This window comes from Macrotis lagotis, chromosome 5, assembly GCF_037893015.1.
Source record: "Macrotis lagotis isolate mMagLag1 chromosome 5, bilby.v1.9.chrom.fasta, whole genome shotgun sequence".
Classification (NCBI taxonomy): Eukaryota; Metazoa; Chordata; class Mammalia; order Peramelemorphia; family Peramelidae; genus Macrotis; species Macrotis lagotis.
Genome location: NC_133662.1, coordinates 264,318,504 through 264,334,965, shown reverse-complemented (window position 1 = coordinate 264,334,965; position 16,462 = coordinate 264,318,504). Strand labels below are relative to the sequence as shown.

The window sequence follows — 16,462 nt, the reverse complement described above, 5'->3', positions numbered from 1 at the left end:
AGTAAGACTGAAATGGAACTTCTAGAAGGCACCTACAGACTGTCCCATAGATAAAGGGAGCAGAGCGATTTCTTCAAACTGTCTTACAAGTTAATTGAAAGCTACATCCTGAGACTGTGATAAGTGAGGAAACCCAGCCCCATCCTCTGTAAGGGCCTCAGTCTTGCTGACTGCCTGTTGCCTGTAAATGTCCTCCAAACTCCAGACCTCCCCTGAAGACCAGCAGAGCCAGAGGGCCTGCTGAGAACTTGGAGATCCTGTGGATATGTTAATGAACTGACCACAAGGTGACCTGGATTAGAATAGGTCTGTCCTCTCCCAAAACCCTAGCAGCTCCTGCTCCTTCTCCTTATTGAGCCAAGAGCTCCCCACTCAAGTGCAGTTATGTGGCTGTGCCCTTCCCTCCACCAGTCCCCCCATCCCACTATGCTGACTGCCTTAGTCCAGTAACCCAGCCCTGTCCCCTTTGGTAGTTTGATTGCTGTGTCATTAAAAGTATAACTTCTTTTCTTAAGTAGCATTGTCAGTTTTATTACATAGTCATCATAAATACCAAATATTGCTTTTTTGTTCTTTTCTAAATGGAATTTTTGTTTTTCCAGTTACATGTAAAGATAGTTATTCATTTTTTATAAAATTTTGAGTTAGACATGTTTTCTCCACCCTTCTTTAATACCCCTCCGTCTCAAGATGGCAAGCAACTGATCTACTTTGTACATGTAACTTTGCACATTTCTATAGCTATTTAAAGTCTTTCTTTCCTTCCTTCATTTCTTCCTTCCCCTTTCCTCTATACCTCCTTTCTGTTTTTTTCCTTCCTTCCTTTTTTAGAGCCTGGATCATCCTCTATCTCCCAGTCTAAAATTACAGAGGCTCCCCAGGGCTCTGTTCACATAATGCTTACAGGCTCACATTCTTGATTTTAAAGGGGTCATTTGCCACTGGAGCAGCACAAGGGTTCATTGTGTTTTGATAGCTTGATCTCCAGATATTTTATGTATTTTGAAGTCATTTTGAATGGAATTTCCCCTTCTATTGTTACTTCCCTAGATTTTGTTGTCATTTTATGGAATTGTTGGGTTTATGTGTTTATTTTGTAACTAGAACAGTACTGTAGCTGTTAATTGTCTCAGTTTCTTTGTTGATTCCCTAGGAATTTTGAAGTAAATCATCCAGCATTTGAGGATGGTTTTGTTTCTTCTGTGCTTGTTGTGGCTTCAAGTTGTTTCTCTTGTCCTAGGGATATGTTAGCATTTGTGTAACTCTCTCAACTAATAATGAGAAGAGGAAAAATCCCCTGAAGGATGTTAAAGGTTAGAGAAGAGACTTTTTTTTTTTTCTTTTTCTTTTTCTTTATTTTGCAAGGCAATGGGGTTGAGTGGCTTGCCCAAGGCCATACAGCTAGGTAATTATTAAGTGTCTGAGACCAGATTTGAATTCAGGTACTCCTGACTCCATGGCTGGTGCCCTATCCACTGCATCACTTAGCCACCCTGAGAAGAGACATTTAAGGGGAATGAGAAATCTGCCAGAGGCTTTGAAGGTTGTTCTGAGGAAGAAGGAATAGACATTTTCAGTGTGGTCCCAGAAGGCAGAGCTAGGAAACCACAGAAAAATTGGTAAGGATGTTTGGAGGTAGAAGATGTCAAGGGTCTCCAGAGGGAATGTTTCAGAAGAAACAATCTATTTTTCCCCCCAAATATTCATTCTCTCCCATGGTTTGAGGATTCAGGGCAAAGGACCTGATTTTCATTTATGGGAAGGAAGTTTTCAGGAGCAACCTGAGCAATCCCTGAGGCTAGGACACCCAGTAACTAAATCCTCAGGAGCCATTGGAAGGAATGGTCCCTGATTAAGCAGGAATGTGTTTGAATCAGGAATTGGTGACATTCAAGGACGTGACTGTGGACTTCACCCAGGAAGAATGGAGACACCTGGATCCTGCCCAGAGGGACCTGTACAGGTTTGTGATGTTGGAGAACTACGAGAACTTCATCTCCCTTGGTAAGCACAGCTACCACAGCACTCAGGGTCAGGTCCCTGTAGAGTCTTTACAGGCTCCCTTGCTGCAGATACTTAGATTTGGTCTCTTGCATAAAGATATTCAACACTATATATCATGTGAAGATGTGAGAAAAGGTTTGGGCCCTTTATGAAAATCCCAAAGCTTCCTTCTGCCAGCCCTGAGTCTAGAACCCCCCTAATGCTTGATCCCTTCAGTCTAAGGGCCTTTTGAATGTCCCAGGGGATTAGGAGACTGTTGCTTCCAGGAAGTGTTCCTTCTTCTCTGCTCTTCTTGGGTGCTTTGAATCTTTGTTTTGTAGGAATTCTGTTCTTTCTAGACAAGGCACCCCATGAGTCAAGGATTCACCATATCTTAGGGCAACTTTTTCTCTTCCCATATCTCTCCTTACCTTTAAGTCCTTAAAAATGTCAGATGAAGCCTAAAAGAGATACCTAAGCTCAGGGAAGAGATCAGATCCCAGGTGGGAACACTCTGTTGCTCTTCCTTCAAAGCTGCCTGCTTCTCTGAGGCCAAACAAATTGGGGTTTGTTGTTCTCATACAATACTACTCCATGGCTCTTGGCTCCTGCCCAGCATCTTCTTGTTTTATCCCTATATTGTAGATGTTCATGGGCCAGTTTTTCTTGATAGAATGTATTAATTCAGGGGTCTTCTGGGGACAAAGCTTGGCTTTTTAGTCCAGAGTTCTTAAAATGAGCCGCTTCTTTCCCAGCCACATTTAGGTCTGTGACCCACACTTAAAGCTCAAAAGGATCTGTCATCTTCTCAGTTTCAAAGTCCTTTCTAATGATGCAGATTAAAATTCCCCCTGCCTCTCTGCTTTGCATATCCTCCATGGCTTCCCATTAGCTCATGACTGGGATCCACTTGCCATGCTGGAAGCCTCCATTGCTTTTTTTCTTACATCCTGAGGAGCTTAGGGAACCCCTATGTGCACCCCACCCCCACCCTGGGACTATGCCATCCTCTCTTGTGGCCATGTACTTTGATGAAATTTCTTCTGGAGGTCCTCAAGTTTAATATGAGGCAATCTGTGAGCTCTAGTCATTACCCAGTGTCATATTCAAGTGTAATTCTCTGGCCACTGTTATATTCCATTCTAATGGACACCACAGACTATTGGTATTACACAGATAGTTTCATTTAGATACTTCTGGTCACTGAAGGAGATTTGTAATTTCCTGAAGATAGTTGCAGCTCCTCCTCCATGTAAGCTCCCCAGAGGTATTCCCCACAATGCTGGGATAGGGGTTTTTCATGAACAGAATTTGTTCAGTATCTTTTCTGAGTGATATCCTACTGATACAAATAGAAAGAAAGAAGACAGTCTGTGCTTCCATAGGAAGACAACACATCAATTTGAGCTGGAAATCGCAGAGTAGAAAGTGGGAAGAGCAGGGAGGGAGAGGAATGGTTCATAGGGGAAAGGCTTCTGGTGAGGAGCAGAATTAGGAGAGGTTCTGTAGGCCAGAGATGTCAAATACATGGTTCACATCACTACCAAATAGGGTCTGAACCAGACTTTAATCAAGTTTTTATCTTATTTTTATTTTTTGAAATATTAAAAATAAAATATAAGCATGTTGCTTTCTATTTCAATATGTAGTCCTCAAGGATCCGTATTTTTCATTTGGTAGCCCCTGTTTCTGGGTATGATATCATTGTTCTAGAGTAGTGCTTTGAAATGAAACCCAAAGGTTAACCAGTTCTGTAAAGGGTTAAAGTTAAGAATGCTGGCCATGAAGTTCTCTTGAGAAAACATGAGACCCAGATGTTCTCACAAGGTCAGAAAGCTCTGATAACATCAAATATCTGAGTGTTCTCTGTACTCAGGGAGGACCTCTGGTCCTTCTTTACTTAACCAGTATCTTACCCCTTTGAAGTTGATAGAAAAGAGAACATCTAGTGTGAAAGTGGAAGCCTGGGAACAATCTTTGAGTTATACTGTTTTGCATACCTAAAAGAGGCTAAAGGAGTGGTCTTACATGTATAAAAAAGGGCTGTCTGCTTGCAAATGAAGAGATGTAGTGGCCTGTTAATAAAACTTGTTATTCATCTCTCCTGGTTTGAACTCTCTTTATTTAACATGCTGGTCGTGTCCAGCAGTACCCTGAAGACCCTGGAAAGATATGACCCGGCTGCCCAAAAGGAAAAGTCAAAGGACTTTTCACAGTTCTAATGAAATTCATTTATCACAATATTAAAAATAATAATAGCAACAATAAAAATCTCAAATAGGTTCAACCTAATATAGAATCAGGAAGCTAATCTGAATATATGGACATGACAGAACAGGTAGCCCGAAAATAATTACCTGCAGCTCCAAAACAGAATAAACTCCTAAGATTGTTATGTCTTAACTTTACCCTGAATTGAAATGAATTTTTTGCATGTTTTCTTTTCATAGCACTTTTTCACTTCTATGTCTATTTATAGGCCTTCCTGTTTCCAAAGTAGATGTGATCTCCCTCGTGGAGAGAGAGGAAGAATCTTGGAAGCCTGATGGAGGAGACCCCCCTAGCTCTTGTCATGGTGAGTAAGTGAAACCATTTCAGTTTTCAGAAACAGAATTGTCATTTTTGTCTCCTGTGATCTTCTTTCAAGATTCCTTTTTTATGCCCTATCATGTTGTGTAACTTGTCCCCTATTATCTAATAGGTTCATTTCATGACCTCTTTTTTAATCTACATCACGTATCTTTCTGGAATTTGTTGTGGTGTATGTGTGAGATCTTGGTCTAAACCTAATTTCTCCCTTACTGCATTCTGATTTTACAGCTGTGTCCCCAAGGAAAACTGTTAGCAACAGGACCAATAGTAGTGAACTTCAGCAAATTTGTATCAGAAGGAAACAATTAGGATGTAATACATATGGGAAAGCCTTCAACCACATGTGGAGCTTGACCAAATTGAAAAGGATCCCTACTGGAGACAATCCCTTTAAATGTAATGAATGTGGGAAAACTTTCAATGCCAGGAAACACCTTATTCGACATCAGAGAACTCATACTGGAGAGAAACCTTTTAAATGTAATGAATGTTGGAAAACTTTCAATAATAGAGACCACCTTATTCGACATCAGAGAACTCATACTGGAGAGAAACCTTTTAAATGTAATGAATGTGGGAAAAGCTTTAGCCAAAGGGGAAGCCTTATTAGCCACCAGAGAACTCATACTGGAGAGAAACCTTTTCTGTGCAATGAATGTGGAAGAGCCTTTTGTTGGAAGATACATCTCATTTATCATCAGAGAACTCATACTGGAGTCAAACCCTTTGAATGTAATGAATGTGGGAATAGCTTTAGAGATAGGGGAAGCCTTAATCGTCATAAGACAGTTCATACTGGGGTGAAACCCTTTGTATGTAATGAATGTGGGAAAGCCTTCCGAGAGAAGAGTTACCTTAAGAGGCATCAAAGGATTCATAGTGGAGTAAAACCCTTTGAATGTAATGAATGTGGTAAAACCTTCAGTCAACCAGAAACTCTCATTCGTCACCAAAGAGCCCACACTGGAGTGAAACCATTTGAATGTAATGAATGTGGGAAAGGATTCCGGCAGAGGTCACACCTTCTTGTACATAAGAGAACTCATAGTGGAGTGAAACCCTTTATATGTACGGAATGTGGGAAAGCCTTCAGTAAACTACAATCCCTGATTAATCATCAAAGAACCCATACTGCAATGAAAAGCTTTGAATGTAATGAATGTAGTAAAGTCTTCAGTAAACTACAATCCCTTACTAGCCATCAAAGAATCCATACTGCAGTGAAAAGCTTTGAATGTAATGAATGTGGCAAAACCTTTTGTAAAAGACAATCACTTATTAGTCATCAAGGAGCCCATACTGGAGTGAAACCCTTCTCATGTGATGAATGTGGAAAAGCCTTCCGAGAAAGGGGAAACCTTAAAAGACATCAGAGCATTCATACTGGAGTAAAACCATTTGAATGTAATGAATGTGGAAAAAGTTTCAGGCAGAGGGTAAACCTTATTGCACATCAAAGAACTCATTCTGGAGTGAAACCTTTTGAATGTAATGAATGTGGGAAAGGCTTCAGAGACAGGGGAAGCCTTAATACCCACAAAACAGTTCATACTGGGGTAAAACCTTTTGAATGTAATGAATGTGGGAAAGGCTTCAGAGATAAGGGAAGCCTTAATACACACAAGACAGTTCATACTGGCCTGAAACCCTTTGAATGTACTGAATGTGGGAAAGCCTTCCACAATAAGGGCCTCCTTAAGAGACATCAAAGGATTCATGGTGGATTGAAACCCTTTGAATGTAATGAATGTGGCAAAACCCTAAGTAAACTTCAATCTCTTATTTACCATCAAAGAACCCATACTGGAGTGAAACCCTTTGAATGTAATGAATGTGGAAAAGGCTTCAGAGATAGGGGTACCCTTACTAGACATCAGATGATTCATACTGGAGTGAAAGCATTTGAATGTAATGAATGTGGCAAATCTTTCTTCAGAAGGGGGCACCTTATTTCCCATCAAAGAACTCATACTGGACTGAAACCCTTTTCTTGTGATAAATGTGGAAAAGCTTTCCTTGAGCGAAGATACCTTACTAAACATCAGAGAACTCATACTGGAGAGAAACTCTTTCCATGTCATGAATGTGAGAAATCATTTTCCCAAAGGAAAAGCCTTATTATTCATGAGAGAACTCATACATGTAATGAATATGGAAAATCATTTACTCAAAGAGTAAGCTTTAATGAACATCAGAGCATCAATACCTAAAGAAAACCTTTGAAATGGTAGAAATGGTAAAAAAAAAAGTTTCTGCTAGAGGAAACATCTTGCATTTGAGAATATCCAAACCAGAGACAACCCTTTTGAATGTAACTAATGTCAGAAAACCTTCATGGGGAGGGGATGCTTTATTAGAAATAAGAGAAATTCATGGGAGAAAGAACTCTTGTGAGACAACTCACATAGACAGGAACTTGTATCAGTCAACTTTATTTTGCCCAAGTTCACAGAATCAACAAAAGAAGAGATTTAAGATAGCTGACTAACTGTAAGGGGGTGGGTAGGAAGGGAAGGGATTGCTTATGAAGAAAGATTTTGGTCCTTAACTAGGTGCTCATAAACTGGGAATTTTCCATTGGCAAAGTTTCCAAAGATAGGGTTTGAGAGGAAAGGAGAGCAATTGAGGGGACCTTCAGAGACATGTTTATGTTAGTAATTCTATCTCTGGGATCTATATCCCTACAAAACTAGGTTATATGCACAGTTAAACTTTTCATTTCCTAGTCTGACTTAAGAACTTCAGTTAAACCCAATAAGATGATACTGGAGTGAACTGAATTGTGGGTGATATATTCAGAGTAACAAAAAGATTTAATGTTTATCTGTTCATTGCAGGACCCTAGATTTCTTATTTTTTGTTCTTTTTTTTTAGTTTTTGCAAGGCAATGGAGTTAAGTGACTTGCCCAAGGTCATACAGTTAAGTAAGGAATTAGTTTCTGAGGTCAAATTTGAACTCAGTTCCTCCTGTCTCCAGAGCTAGTGCTCTATCCACTACATCACCTAGCTGCCCCACATCTTTAGATTTCTATGCTTGTTCCTGTATTGTTTAATATTTTTTTTTATCATTTGTACCTGCATATCAAATTTGCAGATGACCCAAAACTGGGAGCCAAGGTTAACATTATATGACAGTCAATGTCCAAAAATTTTGACAGCCTAGAATTTTGGGCTGAAATAAGAAATTCAGTAGAGAAAAATGTAAAGAAAGACTAAAAGTTCTAAATTTTTTTAAAAGGCAATATAAAAATCACTCAGTAAAAAAAATTGTTAATGTTTGACTTCACTGTGTGATAAAATGATGGATACTAAAAACCAAATTTCTTACTTTTTTATGGAGACACCATGTAAATATGTATATACAAGATACGAAATTGCAAGGCAATCTTAGAAAAGATAATAGTAGTAACTGAGAATAAGGGTAGGCTTGCTTTAGGAGATGTGATTTGGGTTGTCTTTAGGAATCCTGAGAAGGTGAAAGGAAGAGAGGAAAGGAGAACATTTCAAGAATTGGAGACAGCCTGGGTAAAAGCACAGATGGGAGTGTTGTGTGCTATAAATAGCAAGCAGGCCAGTGCTTGTGGCCCATCAATAGGGTAAGAAGAAGTAATGGTTGAAAAGAAGCCTAAGAAGGTAGGAAGGGGCCAAGTTGTGAAGAAAATGTCAAAACAAGGATTTGATTTTTGATTGGGAGGTAATCAGGAGCTTCTGGATTTTATTGAGTGTAGACAGGAAGTGATATCATCAAACCAAACATTTAGGAAAATCACTTTAGCATCTAAATGAATGTTGAATGGAAATATGGATAGACTTGATACAAGGTAACAAATTAGAAGGCTTTTTCCTTGGAGTGATGTATTAGTGATCTTTTTTCCTTCCTCCTGAAAGGGCTGTCAATAAAATACTTAAAAAGAAAGCAATTTTCTGTCTTCAGGAATAACTGTGTTGGTATTTTGGGGATTTTTTTTTGAGGCAGTGGAGTTAAGTGACTTGCTCAAGATCACACAGCTAGTACATATCAAATGTCTGAGGCTGGATTGAACTCATATCCTCCTGACTCAAGAACCAGTGCTCTATCCACTGTACCATGTAGCTGCCTCCAGGATAACTGATTTTTTTAAATAAAAGAAAGATTTTATTTATTTTGAATTTCATAATTTTCCCCCTAATCTAGCTTCCCTCCCACCAGTTCCCACAGAAGGTAGTCTGTTATTCTTTCCATTGTTTCCATTGATCTAAGTTGGATGTGATGAGAGAAAAATCATATCCTTAAGGAAGAAAAATATAGTATGATATAGCAAAATTATATAATACAATAACAGTTTTTTTTAAGTTGAAGGTATTAGTCTTTGGTTTTTGTTCAAACTCTGCAATTCTTTCTCAGGATATAGATGGCAATTCTCCATCGCAGATACCCCCAAATTGTGCCTAATTGTTGCACTAATAAAATGAGCAAGTCCATTAAGGTTGATCATCATCCCCATGTTGCTATTACGGTGTATAGTGTTCTGGTTCTGCTCATCTTGCTCAGCATCAGTTCATGCAAATCCTTCCAGGCTTCCCTGAATTCCCATCTCTCCTGATTTCTCATAGAACAACTGTGTTCTATCACGTACATATATCACAGTTTGTTAAGCCATTCCCAATTGAAGGACATTCATTTAATTTCCAGTTTTTTCCCACCACAAACAGGACTGCTATGAATATTTTTGTACAAGTGATGTTTTTACCCTTTTTCATCATCTCTTCACGTTATAGACCCAGTAGTGATATTGCTGGATTAAAGGGTATGCTCATTTTTGTTGCCCTTTATGCGTAATTCCAAATTGCTCTCCAGAAAGGTTGAACGAGTTCACAGCTCCACCAACAATGTATTAGTGTCCCAGATGTCCCACATCCTTTCCAACATTGATCATTGTCCTTTCTGGCCATATTGGCCAATCTGACAGTTGTGAGGTGGTACCTCAGAGATGCTTTTCTCTTGCATTTCTCTAATAAGTAGTGATTGAGAGCAATTTTTCATATGGCTATGGATTGCTTTGATTTCCTTATCTGTAAATTGCTTTTGCATATCCTAGGACCATTTGTCAATTGGGGAATGGCTTTAGGATAACTGATATTTAAAGCAATTCAAAATTTACTGACCGTTAAAATTCATTTTAGGGGCAGCTAGGTGATGCAGTGGATAGACCACTGGTTCTTGAGTCAGGAGGACCTGAGTTCAAATCCAGCCTCAGACACTTAACAATTACCTAGCTTTGTGGTCTTCAGCTAGTCACTTAACTCCATTGCCTTGTAAAAAACTAAAAAAAAAAAAGTCATCTTAAAACATTTACTTACTACAGTTTTCTTTATAAAGCAAATATAGACAAGTAGTTAATTTACAGACAATTATTACATTATATGTGAAAGAGAGGATGGGGGAAAGGAGTGACTGACAGAGACTATTCTAAGGGAAAGACTGTAGGAACTAATGGACTGATTAGTAAAGGCTTCATGTAGAAGGTGAATGGTACTTAAGCTGAAGTGATGAGGAGAGAATAGATTCTGTAGGAATGGGGCAATTTATGTGAAAATACTAATACCAGTTTGGGTGGACCATAATTCAGATGGAAGTGAATAATTAGAAAAGTGATTATAAATGTATTTTAAATTCAGATTAAGAAGGGCCTTAAGTGCCAAAAAGGCATTTTATTCTGGAATTAATAGGGAACATAAGAGTTTTTGATAAGGGGATTTGGAACAGTTTATACTTAAGAACAATTACCTTGTCAGCTGAGTGAAGGAAGCCATGAACACTTATTAGGAAACTGTTGTGTTAATGTAGAGGTGATGAGGGCCTGAACTAGAGTGCAATCTGTGGCAATAAAGAGAAGAGGGAGTGTATGAAAGACATGGAGAGAGCATTAACAAGTGTTTCATTTGGGGCCCCAGGTGTTAAGAACATATCTTAGCTGTGGAATGGTCAGGATGGTGAAGGATCTTAAGTTTATTTCACATAAAGATGAATTGAGGCCTGCAGAAGAGAGGACAGTGGAGACAATGAGAACTTCCTTCAAGATTGGAAGGTCTGTCTAGTGGAAGAAGAATTTGGCTTGTTGGGCCCAGGGGACAAAACTGGGAGATATGGGAAGAAATTGCAGGAGAAACAGTTCAGCTCACTGCAATGAAGGACACTCTGTCCAAGAGGTTGCCCCACTGGGAGACATTAAATGAAACTTCAAGTAGTTCATCAGAGGTTTCTTAAGCTGTTGCTATCTTTCAAGGGATAGTGCTAGGGGTTAGAGACACCTTCAAAGTGCTTTCATTCTGTTTGAAGGAAGCAGTATGTTTATTGGGGTGGTGGGCAGGGAAAGGGCATCCTGGGGGATGAGTTGGTGCACAGTAATTGTTACTTCCTTTCAAGGAACAATGATTGTGTGGTATTGTTGATGTGATTATTGAAGAAAGAGGAAGAGGTAGAATGAAAGATTGGGAGATTGACATCATGGCTGCCAGGAGGAGTTGTGAAGAACTGGATGGTGTGAGTCTCACTAGTTTATTATATGCCAGCTGACTTCACAGCACATTTGTTCACCAGTCACCAAAAAGAATTTAGAATTAGGTAGAATAACTGCTTAGGGAAATAGAAACTTCTTCTGGCTGTCCAGTGTGGAGCTGCTATTCCAGGTGGGGAGAAGCTGTCAGCAGCAAGGCAGAAGGGTGGAAGGGTAGAAGGGATGTAATGGCTGACCTGGGCCTGCTAGATAAAAAAGGGTTGATTGGATTTCCAGTTCATTTCCTCATGTGGTAGAAGCAGCATCCAAGCTAAGCTACTTTTCCCAAAAAGACAATGAAACAGTCAAGATTTACCTAGTCCAGGGGAACATACTGGTTGGTTAGTTGGTCCTTAGTTATAGACCAAATTGACACCACTATATTTGAGATAAATGACATTGTGTTCAACTGTGGCTGATCAGCCCAATATGACCTCTGAATGTTCCACCCCAGGTTGGGCCCAAATAGTCTATGTGAACACCTGGGTGCCTGCTCTGAACTTTCAGAGGTCACATTTCCTTTGAGCTGCTTCCATTCTGCCTTCCTCATAGAGTGTAGCAGTTCTGTGCCAGTGTCTCCCATGCTGTACAATCAATCTAAAGTTCTTCAGTGAGACCTTCAGGGTGTGTCAGTATCATTTCTTCTGCCCGCCTTGGGGGCATTGGCCCTGTGTGCGTTCTCCATAACATGTTTCTTTTTTTGGCAAGTGTACCTGTCATTCTAATGTGTGCAGTCCATTGCAGTTACTTTCTCTTTAGTCCTCTTGGAATGCTAGGCAGTTTAGTTAGCTCCTGTGTCTGGGATCTTCTCCTGCCAGGTGATCTTCAGAATCTTCCAGCTGACATAACTTCCCTGTCTCCTAAAGAGAAGATCTGGTCATTGAGGAGTCAGGGTACCCCTTTGAGGGGGCACTTCTCTCTATGAATGCCAAGGGAACTTCATCCTCACCAATACTTTGGCAAAATATCTTTCCCATGCTGTGGTCTCATTTTGTTTCATTCTAGAGCCTGAATCATGGACCAGCCTGAGTCTTAGAGGCATAACCAGTTTAAGAAGGGAAAGACAATTACATTGAGTTGCCATCATTCCAGAATCACAGAATTGGAAGGTCCTCACCACTGTGATCAAGCCACCTAGGAGAGAATCCCTTTTTATTTTTTAAGGTTTTTGCAAGGCAAATGGGGTTAAGTGGCAAGAGAATCCCTTTTTATAGCATCCTCTTCACCCAGCTTTGCTTGACTAGGATTTGAGATTTAAAGCTAGAGGGGACCTTGGAGACCCAGTCAACCCATTCACTTTACAGGAAAAAAAATGAAGAATGAGGACTCTAGATATGAAGAAACTTTTCTGGGGTCAAACAGGAAGTGTGAAGCAGGTTTCAAACTCCATCTGCTCCAGGTTCAATGATCTTGGTATTCAATACATGACATTCTGAGAGTTAAAAAAAAAAAAACAACAAAAACCCAAACCTACAACAGACTGAAGAGAGAGAGGGGAATCAATAGGCAAAGGTTCAGAGGTCATGTTGATGTAGGCATTTCCTTCCCTAGTGCTGATCCATATCATTCCATGACTGCCATTCCGGTGACATTCTTTTCCATGACACAAAATATGCCACCAAAAAGTGTGTCCTTCTTGACTTTTTTCCTAGGTTCCTCCTAACATCTTTTTGTTTTTATTTTGTATGTGTGTAAGTGGGCTTGTAAATAAATTCAAGCCCTTAAGTATTATTTCATAACCCTGTCAGTTATTCAAGTATCTTTTAACTACAGCCAAGGGGTAGTGTGTTTTCCTTTATTATTGAGTGGGTTTGTACTCAGCCCAAACTCTTTGAATACAATCTTTTTTGGGGTATGGGGTCTTCTTTAGAAGAAACTGAGAATAGACATTTTTTCCTCTTCAAATGAGAAGATATTTACTTAAGTTTCCTGGGAAAAAAAGTCTTCTTTCATATTTCTGTAATAGGTCTGCTCCTCAGAAACCTCAAGAATCCAGACATGGTGGGAATATTTCAGATTCATAGACACCAGCTCTGAAATAAGGGATTCTGTAAAATTCCTTGTAGCCTCTGTTAACTCCTTCCCTAATCTTTTGAGATTTTTGTGAAAAATCAAGGGAAAGAATGAGGATTTGTTTAAATCTCAGATTCCTCACTGACCCTTAGAAGAGCCATTATTATTGTAATGGAGTGGAAATTTCTTGTCATTTAGTCATTTCAGTTGTGCCTGCCTCTTCATGATTCCATCTGGACTTTTCTTAGCAAGGATAATGGAAGTGGTTTGCCATTTCCTTCTTCAGGTCATTTTACAGCTAAGGAAACTGAGGCAAATGGGATTAGTTAAGTGATTTGCCCAGGGTCAGACAGCTATTATCTAAGCCAGATTTGTACTCACAAGGAGAAACCTTTCTAGCACACTAAAGTCTCAAGAAGGTAAAACGATTTTTGAAAGTATTTTTAAAGTCTCTTGATACTTTATAGAAAAGGCCAATGGAGGGTTTGCTGGATTCCTAAAATTAAAATAGAAACATTGAAGAACAACTCAACAAATAGAACTTAATATTCCAACCAAGACTCACTAGACAGCCAAAGATTAAAAACAGCCAGAGTCAAAGTTAAGCTTTTGTCTATCAAAGATTGAGAAAAGCTTAAATTCATTATGCTGTTTTAATGATTTAAAACTCCTTGAATTTTACATGAATTTTAAGTTTATAAAACAAGTTTAGCAAGAATATGTAAATTATTTTAGAAAACTTACAACTTGGCAAGTAAAAGTAAGAATGGGCAGCTCTAAGTGGCACAGTGGATGGTCAGCCATGTAGTTAAGAAGACTTGATTTCAAACTCAGCCACAGATGTTTATTAGCTGTATGACCTGGACCAAATCATTTAATCCTGTTTGCCTCAGTTTCCTCATCTGAAAAATGAACTGGAGAAAAAAATCCACCCACTCAGGTATGTTGACCAAGAGAACCTCAAAGTCATTGAATTGTTCACCACTGAATATGCATCAACAAAATGTCAAAATATTGATGAATTATCATTCACTGATTTGGGATTGTTTCTTCTTTTGCCCTTTCTGATTGGTGAAGAGTTACTTGTACTGTTTAATGCATTTTCTCTAATTTTTCAAGAGTCTTGTAGTGACCACCTCTTCCACAGACAATAGCCCTTTGTTGGAAGGACTTTTGGGGACCTTTGACTTTATCTGTTCTTTCTGCATTTGTTGTCTATGACCCATTATTTCCTTTGGGTAATGATCTTGTTTTTGAATATCCTGTATATCTTGGGTATCCCTTGGGTGGCAGTGGATGCAGACAGCCCCCTTCCCAACCTACTGCTCTTGGATAAATGGCAAAGAGACTCTATAAGTACAGTTGTGGTCTTCAGACTGATGATGACTTGAGTGGATTATTATCATGAGGGCTTGAATTTGAAGGCATGTTTTCTATAGTGCTGAGGACCTGGGTTGCCCACAGTTACTTCTTTTTCTCACAACCTTTCTCCTGTGATCTTTGATACAAGTTGGCAAGATGATGGCCCAAGGTCAGGAGGGAAGTTGGTGGTCTTGGAAACTGACAGGGCACGCTGGTTCATTTTGTAACTAGCTGGTATTTACCTACTCGGTGCATCACCAGGATGAGCTGTCTTCTCTACCTTCCCACAGCACCCTGTGGTCTGAGACCCCCTCCTTCCAGCTGTTTGTTCTTACCTGAGTGCCCTCAAATCTGGGTCCCTGCAGCACCTGGGCCCTGGTCAGGCCAAGGGTCACTCCTGCCCCATGTGGCACCCCCTAAACAGCCCAGACCTGTTCCCCTGCTTTACCTACTAGGTGCTGCTGCTTCAGGTCAGGTCCACCCTGGAACTTTGGTTCTTCAGTAAGCACATATGCATTTTAAAAGGAGACATATGGACACATGAAATATAGCTATTTCATTTTTTAAGAAATAAGTTATAATTTGCTGTATCTTTTTCTCAGAAAATCAGCAACAAATTTCTAATCTTATCATCACTCTTGTTTGTAAGTAGAAGAGACTATGTACAAAATAAGTTCTTTAGAATTGATATGTGGCAGAATGAAAACAGATAAAGATAAGTGAGCAAGGGAAGAATATGAGCTTTGAACTGGGAATTCTTTAAGTATGGTCTATTCACAACATATAATATATTGCTTTCATGGAGATAAGTGGAATAAAACAATTGTGAAGTGGGGATATGAGAAGGGCCCACTAATAAATGCCTTACTAGACTTTAGTTTCTAAGACAGGTTCACTATTTGACAAAAACAACTCCAGGCGGGGCTAGGTGGTGCAGTGGATAGAGCAGGGGCCCTGGAGTCAGGAAAAAAAAAAAAAAAACTGGGGTGGGGTTGAGGATTGGAAAACAGTGACAAATACTAATCAAAGATCAATATCTCACACTCTGCATCTATAAGATAAGGTCAAAATGGGCACAGGATTTAGTAAGGGTGATACCCTAAACCAAGTAGGGGAGCCAGCAATAGTCTATCTGTGATATCTAGGAATGGGGAGAAATTTATGACCAAACAATAGGAAATGGATAATTTCCACTACATAGAATTCAAATTTTTGCAAAAATAAAACCAAAGCAAATAAGATTAGAAGGAACGGAGAAAGATGGGAAACAATTTTCTCCACTAGTTTCTGTGAAAGTACCATTTTGAAAAGAGTATTAAGTCAAATTTATATGAATACAAGTCATTTTCCTTTTAATAAATGGTTAAAGGACATAAACCGGCAGTTTTCAGATGAGGAAATTAAAACTGTTGTCATATAAAAATGCTCCAAATCATTTTTGATTAGACTGAGGAATGGAAATTAAAACTGAGGTATTACCACACATCTCTCAGATGGACTGAGATGATAAAGGGGGAAACATCAAAGCAGGGGAGGCGAAGGGATCACTGGGGCACTAACGCGCTCAGGGTGAAGTCCTGAACTGATCCAGCCGGTCTGGAGAGCAATCTGGGACTGACCGAGGGCAATCCAACTGCGTCATCCCCTTTGATCCGAGCAGGCCACCGCTGGGTCCGTAGTGCAGAGCCCAGGTACAGGGAGGAAAGGCCCCCATGGACAAAAAGACTGACCGCGGCCCTCATGGCAGAGGAGTGGCCACGGGGGCGACGCCGGTCAGGGTTTGGGAATGTTACGCGGCTGGAATTCAGGAAAGCCTGGCAAGCCCCGCCTGACGGGCTGCCGAGCGGGCAGAAGCGCAGGGCAGGGGCGGCAACACTGGAGCAGGGAGGGCACGGAAGGCCGCACGGCGCCGGCACCTCGGCAGAGCAAGCTGCGGAGCCCGGCCGGGGAAGCGGCCTGCGTTCACCCACAGCTGC

General features: G+C 40.1%; 1 protein-coding gene across 1 annotated transcript in view; it reads left to right on the top strand.

Annotated features, from left to right (window-relative positions):
* The window catches only part of LOC141489095 (uncharacterized), a 72,557-nt gene that overhangs the window by 32,377 nt on the left and 23,718 nt on the right, over positions 1-16,462 (top strand). The window contains exons 5-7 of the mRNA XM_074189747.1: positions 1,878-2,004; positions 4,463-4,558; positions 4,804-6,715. Of these exons, the coding sequence (XP_074045848.1) occupies positions 1,878-2,004; positions 4,463-4,558; positions 4,804-6,715 (2,135 nt within the window). The remainder of the gene's footprint in view (positions 1-1,877; positions 2,005-4,462; positions 4,559-4,803; positions 6,716-16,462) is intronic.